The 8042-nt window shown below is 56.6% G+C and overlaps 1 protein-coding gene across 1 annotated transcript; it reads right to left on the bottom strand.

Annotated features, from left to right (window-relative positions):
• Positions 1 to 4491: 4491 nt before the first annotated feature.
• Positions 4492 to 6994, bottom strand: NRTN (neurturin). Its single transcript, XM_025896200.2, has 2 exons — positions 6733 to 6994; positions 4492 to 4940 (listed from the first exon to the last, which is right to left on the bottom strand). The coding sequence occupies exons 1-2, from the start codon at positions 6992 to 6994 to the stop codon at positions 4492 to 4494; spliced, it is 711 nt and encodes a 236-aa protein (XP_025751985.2).
• Positions 6995 to 8042: the final 1048 nt, after the last annotated feature.

Raw genomic sequence — 8042 nt, 5'->3', positions numbered from 1 at the left:
CTCTCTCCTTTTTCCCTTTTCCCCTTTACCCCATTTTTCTTTCCCCCTTTCCTTCCTTTAATTTCCTATTTTCCCACTTCCTTTTCCCTTTTCCCCCTTTTTCCTTGCCCCCTTTCCTTCCTTTCATTCCATTTCCTTTTTTCCCTTTTCCCTCTTTTCCCCTCTCTCCTTTTTCCCTTTCCCCCTTTTTTCTTCCCCCCTTTCCTTCCTTTCATTCCATTTCCTTTTTTCCCTTTTCCCTCTTTTCCCCTCTCTCCTTTTTCCCTTTACCCCATTTTTCTTTCCCCTTTTCCTTCCTTTAATTTCCTATTTTCCCACTTCCTTTCCCCTTTTCACCCTTTTTTCTTCCCCTCTTTCCTTCCTTTCATTTCATTTCCTTTTTCCCTTTCCTCTTCCCCTCTTTTTATCCTTCTTTTCCTTTTATTTCCCTTTCCCCCCTTTTTCTCCCCCCTCCCCTCCAAGCCCAGGAGGGAAACACATGGCATCCCCATTCCCTCTTTCCAACCCCATTCCCTCTTCCCAAAACCATTCCCTCTTTCCAATGGGAAGAAAACCACGGCTTTAAACACAATTCCCCTGGATAAACTGGGAAAACAACTCCTCCCCAGCGGGATCCTGGAGCTGGGAGAGCCCCCCACTCATCCTCGCCTCTGTCACACCATTTTAAACATCTCCTCGTGTTTCCAAACCTCCCCTTTTCCCAACCCCTCCTCTCCCGGGCTGGGAACAGCAAAGCTGCAGCTCCAGAGAGGCCAAAGCCAACCCCCAAATCCTCCCTGACAGATGTTGCACACGGGTTGTTATTATTATTAATATTAATATTAATATTAATATGACCTAACACGTGGGAGGAGGAGGAAGGAGCCGGATGAGATCCTGCTCCAGCTTTGAGGAGGGAATTTTTCCATCTTTTTTTTTCCCCCCTTTCTGCATTGTAGGCATTCTTCTGGACAGCTCCAGCTCCTATTACAGCAGAGAGGGCTGGAGAAATGGAAAGCATTAGGGAAAATCCTATTGGAACCACATTTCCAGGGCCCAGCAGTGACGTGGGATGGCACCGGCGGAGCCAGAGGAGCCCCGAGGAAGACACGGAAGGAGAATCCATCCTTTTGGCCACCCCACGGTGCCCCAGCTCACCCCAAGAGCCCATCAGGGATTTTTTTTTGTGGTTCCAAATCCCAGCTGCTCCCCCCCAAAAAAAAGCCTCAGGAGCAGCGTGTGGCAGAGGGGGGGACGTCCCCTCTGGTGCCAGCAGGGTGAAATCCAGCAAAAAATGATGGATTGGAGCTATTCCTGTTGGTTTAACACACCCTTGCATTGAGTCAGCTTTTCTTCCCAACTTTTGGGGGTTCCAAGCTGGGTTTTTTCTGGGAATGGGGCACCTGGGGGGGGTTGACAGCTGGGAGATGTCCCACCCTGAGCCTTCTCCACCTGCTCCCGTGTCCCCTCGTCTTCCTGCTGCTCCCACCACCATCCTGGCGAGAGGAGGGGCCCTTGGCTGGGTGCCTGCCAAGCAAGGCTCCCTAAATCCCTAAATTCTGCCCCAAAATGTCCCAAACCAGGGTGCAAACGCTCCAGCACTCCCTTGGGCACAGGGTCCTGCGAGCAGAGGCAGCTCCTGCTCCAAATCCTCCTCAGAGGTGTCGGGTCCTGCTCTGCTTCCACAACACCTTCCCTGCCTTTATTGCTCCGGTTCCCTTTTTTTTTTGTTTTATTTTTTTTTTTTACTGGAGGCTTCTGCAACAAAACTAATTTTAGTTTTATGGCAGCGAGACCTGGAAAGCACCCAAGCCCTTGAGAGGCCCGTTATTATTATTATTATTGTTGTTATTATTAGATTTGGGTGCTTTTTTTTCCTCAAAGTCCGGACTGAGCCGCTGATCCTCCGTGAGCCTGGAGCTGCTCCTGCTGCCCTGCTGCTCTTCCCATCCCCCAGCTGATTATTTTGTGCCACTTTTCCCATTTCCAGCCAAACCCAGGGGTGCAAACAAACACACCTCGGCTGGGGATCTCCCTGCCCCTGCAGTGTGGGGTTTATCCATTTTCCAGCCACATTCCCATTCCCGGGATGCAGGTTCACCCCAGGAGGGGGGGTTCACCCCTCCCACACCCCCTCAGCTGCCTCCTCCTTTTCCCAAAGTGCAGGGAAAACTCGGTGTTACAGAGTGCAGGCTGCCAGCCCTGCTGAAGGATGGTGTTTATATTCCCTCACTGCATCCTGGCTCCGCTCAGCCAAGAGCCACGCTGGGATGAAAAGCAAGGGAAAAAAAAAATAGACCCACCAGCCTGGCCCGTTGTGGAGGTCGGGAATGCGGCTGCTCGCACGCAGGAGATGCTTCTTCCCATCCCATCCCATCCCATCCCATCCCATCCCATCCCATCCCATCCCATCCCATCCCAGGGGATGCCAACCTGATCCCCTAAATCCTGCCCCTTTGTGGAGGTCGGGAATGAGGCCAGTCACACACAGCTCTCCCATCCCATCTCATCCCATCCTCGGGATGCTTCCCCTGCTGCCCCAAATCCTGCAGCACCGTCCCCGGGCTGCCGGGATCACCGACACAAAGCCTTCCTCCACCTGGGGATGAAGGTACATGGAATTTTCCCCCCTGTTTCTCCGGAGCTGGGATGACTCCGTGACAGAGGAGGGCTGCACACGGAGCGTTTTCCCTGGCGTTGGTTAATGCCCAGGACATGACACCAATATTCTCCTTCTGTTTATGATTTGCTTTTTCTGGGAAGGGAGCCAAGGGGAGAAGGAAAAAAAAAACCATCAATCCCAGGCAACAAATCGAGCCTGCCCAGGGAACGGGAAAGTCTGCGGGCTCGTTTATCTCCCCGCAGAGTAAACAGCAGTGACAGTGCTGTAAATGCGAGGGGAGCCAAAGCCAGGCCCCAATCCCTTCTCCTGCACCATTCCGGGTGCTGGGGGGATGCTCCTGGGAAGAGCTGAGAGTGGATTTTTGGGAGACACCAAACCAGGAACGCTCCAGCCCACGCCGGGAAGTGCCACCGCTCTGCTGGTGGCCCCGGGGAGGTCATGTCACCTCCCTGGGCTCCGGCCCAGCTGCCCGTGGCGGGGGCACGGGAGGTTAATCCAGTTATTCAGATTATCCCGAGTTTTAAGAAGCAAAGCCCCGGGGGCTGCGGGAATGAGACGATGGCAAAAGGGGCACGAGCAGGGAGCGGAGCCAGAGCCTCTCACAAACCACTGCCCGTGCCTTTGTACCCCCAAACAGGGGGATTTGGGGGCTGAATTGCCCCTGGCACAGAAGGGAGGTCACAAAACTCTGGGGACCCACCCCAGATGCAAAGTGCAGGGCTCAGCCCCTGAGCCAGGGTGGCACAGGGCACCTGCAGCTGTGTGACACACCTGGAATGCACCCCAAAACACTCTCTGTGTGTGCAGCACACCCCAAAACACTCACTGTGTGTGCTGGACACCCCAAAACACTGTGTATGCTGCACCCCCTAAAACACACACTGTGTGTGCTGCACCCCCCAAAACACACACCCTATAACAGCACACCCTATAACACACCCTGTGTGTTCAGCACACCCCAAAACACACTGTGTGTGCTGGACACCTCAAAACACACTGTGTGTACTGCACACCCCAAAACATTTGCTGTCGGTGCTGGACACCCCAAAACACACACCCTCTAACAGCACACCCTATAACACACTCTGTGTGTTCAGCACACCCCAAAACACACTCTGTGTGTGCTGGACACCCAAAAACACTCACTGTGAGTGCTGCACACCCTAAAACACACAGCGTGTGTGCTGGACACCCCAAAACACCCTGTGTGTTCAGCACACCCCAAAACACACTGAGTGTTCAGCACACCCCAAAACACTCGCTCTCTCTGCTGGACACCCCAAAACACTCACTGTGTGTGTGCTGCACCCCCTAAAACACACAGCATGTGTGCTGGACACCCCAAAACACCCTGTGTGTTCAGCACACCCTGTCCAGCCCCACACACCACCGGCACCACTCCACGTGCAGCAACACCCCCACACCAACCCCTGCTCACCATCACAGCACCGGTGTGTGCCACGTGCCCCACACAGAACCCCTGGCACGTGGGGACCCCCCCGTGCAGGGGACACCCACCTTGTGACACCTCCACCCCCAGGTGGGTGTGACACGGGTGACATTTAATGCCGAGCGTAGGACGTGTCCTGTGCACGCCACACACCCGCCGTCACCTCTGGGAGGGGGGCAACAGGGACCCCTGAGCCACCCCTGGAGGGGCTCACAAGGACCCCTGGGCCACCTCCAAGGGGGGCACAACAGCCCCAGGCAGCCGTCACCGCTCCGACAACCTCCGTGTCTCTAAGTCCTCGGGATGTGCCAGCGGCTCAGTCCCTCCTCCTCCTCCTCCAGCCGCTCCGGGCTCCATCCTGGTGGGCCCGGCGAGGTTCGGGCGCTGGGGCGTCGCCTCTTCCCTCCCTCTCCCCTCGCGTGGGGACACCCCCGGCGCGTCACACGCAGCCGCACGCCTTGGCCGAGAGCTCGTTGACGGTGTAGTAGCGGTTGTAGGCGTCCAGGAAGGACACGTCGTCGTCGTAGGCCAGCGGGCGACAGCAGGGCCGGGCCCTCACCTTCTCCCGGCGGATCCTGCGCCGGCTCCTCATGCTCTTCAGCGACAGGTCGTAGCTGCGCACGGCGGCCTCGCAGGTGCCGCTGCAGTAGCGGAAAAGCACCGTCTCGTCCGACTCGTAGCCCAGGCCCAGCTCGCTGACGCTCACCTCCAGCTCCCGCAGCTCGCAGGGTTTGTGGCGGGCGCGGGCGCGCTTGCGGCGGCTGCCGGCCCGCGGGAAGAGCGGCAGCTCGTGGCCCCCCGAGTTCATGGCCTGGCTGTAGCGCTCCACCAGCGCCGAGACGAGCTGGCGGATCTCGCCCTCGGTGTAGCTCTCCAGCAGGCTGCTGTCTGCAAGGGAAGGGAGAGGGGTTAGAGGGTGGGGGGATGCCCCTGGAGGGGTGGGTGTTGGGTGTTGGGTGTTGGATGGGGGTTTTCTGGGACGGGAGGGTGACCCTCCCTGTGGATGGAGGGGCCTTGAGGTGGGTGGATGTCCCTCAGGATGGAGGTGACCTGAGATGGGAGGATCCTCTAGGGATGAGGATCTCAGGATCCTCCAGGGTGGAGGTACTTTGGGGTGGATGGATGGATGGATGTACCCCAGGATGGAGGTTTTTTGGGGTGGGAGGGTGACCCTCCCTGTGGATGGAGGGGCCTTGAGGTGGGTGGATGTCCCTCAGGATGGAGGTCACCTGAGATGGGAGGATCCTTTAGGGATGAGGATCCATCCCTGGATGGAGGTGCCATGGGGTGGGTGGATGTCCCTCGGATGAGGATCCATCCCTGGATGGAGGTGCCTTGGGGTGGGTGGATGTCCCGCAGGATGGAGGTCACCTGAGATGGGAGGATCCTCTAGGGATGANACCTGAGATGGGAGGATCCTTTAGGGATGAGGATGTCCTACAGGATAGAGGTGACCTGAGTTGGGAGGATCCTCTAGGGATGAGGATCCATCCCTGGATGGAGGTGCCTTGGGGTGGGTGGATGTCCCGCAGGATGGAGGTCACCTGAGATGGGAGGATCCTCTAGGGATGAGGATCTCAGGATCCTCCAGGGTGGAGGTCCTTTGGGATGGATGGATGGATGTCCCCCAGGATGGAGATTTCCTGGGGTGGGAGGATGTCCTTGGAGCTGGGAGGATGCCCCCAGGATGAGGGGCTGTCTGAGATGGCAGGATCCTCCACGGATGAGGATCTCAGGATTCTCTGGGGTGGAGATTCCCTGGGGTGGGTGGACATTCCCTAGGATGGAGCTCCCCTGGGGTGGATGGATGTCCCTCAGGATGGAGATCCCCTGAGATGGGACAACATCCCCCAGGATAAAGGTTCCTTGGAGTGGGAGGACATCCCCCAAGGTGGAAATTCCCTGGGACTGGGAGGACATCCCCAAGGATGGAGATCCCTTGGGGCAGGTGGATTTGGGGACAAACACCACTAAATTTCACATTTGAACCATTTCACTCTGGCCTGGGGTAGGGGAAGAGCTGCCCCCCAAAACCCCAAGACCAGCAGCCAACACACAAACTGTCCCCAGTCACTGCTGGCAACACCCACAGCCCTTTGTCCCAACCCTAAATCCAGGCTTCAATCCAGCTCAGCTCTGCAGGAGGTGCAGGGAAGGCAGAGGAAAACACGACTTGACAGCTTGTCATCGATTTCCAAATTTCCACCTCCCAAAAAAAAAGCTGTTCCTCTGGTTTTGGAATCCAAACAAACACGTGGAGGTTTCCAGCCCCCTCAGGGAGAGGAGGGGGAGCCGCTGCCAGTCCCCTCGTCCTCAGCTCCTGTTTGACATTTTCCATTTGTAAAAAATAGCACGGAAATAATAATAATAATAATAATAATAATAAAAAAAAGAATTTCCCAAAAAAAGCCATTTGGAGCCAAAAAAAGTAAAAAAGAAAAAAGTAAAAAAAAAACAAAAGCAGCTTCTCTGCAGCAAGATGAGCTGTTTGGGTTCCCCTCCGTGCAGGGCTGTTCACACCAGGGTTTGGTGTCCTGTTGCCCCAAAATTAAATAAATCCTTTTTAAGGATCTAAATCCTGGCAAAGGGGATGTTTGGGGAATAACCCAACGGGGGTTTTGAGGGAAAAGTGTGGGATCAGGGGGGGCAGTGAGCCCGGGACGGGGCTGCAGGAGCTTACACTGGGAGAGCAGAGAGCCGTGGCGTTGCAGGGCCCGTGGGGATCTCCGTGGAGCTGCTGGCAGCGAGGAGGAGGAGGAGAAGAAGGAGGAGGAGGAGAAGGAGGAGGAGGAGGAGGAGGAGGAGGATGCCCGTGAGGAAGACGGCGAGGAAGACAAGGGGCCGCGTTCCCGGTTTCTGCTGAACATGTCCCTACAAACTAAGATGGACAACATGGAGCTGAGGAGCATCGATGCGATGGCTGCGAACTTCCATACCCTCATCTTAGAGCGAGTCAGGACATTGGAGCTCTGCAAAACAGGCCAAACAAAAAATCCTTGTTATGCAGCCCTCGTGTCCCCCCCCCAGTTCCCTGTCCCCCTGCCCCAATTCCCTGCCCCCCTTCTCCGTGTCCTGTGGGATCACCGGCGTCCCCTCAGCTCTGGCTCCTTCCCCGAGGCTGGGCCGGTGTTGGGAGAGGGAAATGGAGGCACGGAGGAGCCCAGGGATGTGTCGGAACACTGGCTGTGGTGGGCGAGGGAGGTCTGGGGGGTGGTGGTGGCAAAGGGGATGAGGGGGCACCAGTGGGGACAGGGGGATGGAAATGGGGAGAAGGGGATGGAAATGGGGATGAGGTGGCACCAATGGGGAAAAGGAGATGGAGATGGGGACAAGGGGATGGAGATGGGGGTGAGGTGGCACCAATGGGGATGAGGGGATGGAAATGGGAAGAAGGGGATGGAAATGGGGAAAAGGGGATGGAGATGGGGAAAAGGTGGCACCAGTGGGGGCAAGGTGATGGAAATGGGGCCAACACGATGGAATTGGGGTCAAGGTAATGGCAATAGGGACAAGGTCATGGAAATGGGGTCAAGTTGATGGAATTGGGGTCAGGGTGATGGCAATAGGGTCAGGGTGCCAGCAATAGGGTCAAGGTGCCAGCAACAGAGTTAAGAGATGGAAATGGGGTCAAGGTGATGGAATTGGGGTCAAAGTGACGGAAACAGGTTCAAGGTGATGGCAATAGGGTCAAGGTGGCACCAATGTGGACAAGGCAATGGCAAGGGGCACAATGTGGCACCAATGGGGACGAGGTGGTGGCCTCACCCAGCCCCTCCCACCACACACAGCTGGGTTCCCACCTCCCCTCCCTCCATCCAGGTTTCCTCACACCGGGGGCCGGTATCACAGTGGGAAAGGACAGGCAAACTGATGCCACCCCAGCCTGTGAGGGCTTTTCTGCAGGGAAGTTCCCCTGGGAGGAGCCCCCGGCTCCATCTCACCCTCCTTCACCCCGCTCTGGTGTGGTTGGTGTCCCAGTCCTTCCACAAG

This window comes from Manacus vitellinus, unplaced genomic scaffold (genome assembly GCF_001715985.3).
Source record: "Manacus vitellinus isolate BGI_N305 unplaced genomic scaffold, ASM171598v3 scaffold_64_pilon, whole genome shotgun sequence".
In the NCBI taxonomy this organism is placed as follows: domain Eukaryota; kingdom Metazoa; phylum Chordata; class Aves; order Passeriformes; family Pipridae; genus Manacus; species Manacus vitellinus.
Note: the sequence above shows the minus strand (reverse complement) of the source record. Positions and strands in the feature narration are given on the sequence as shown.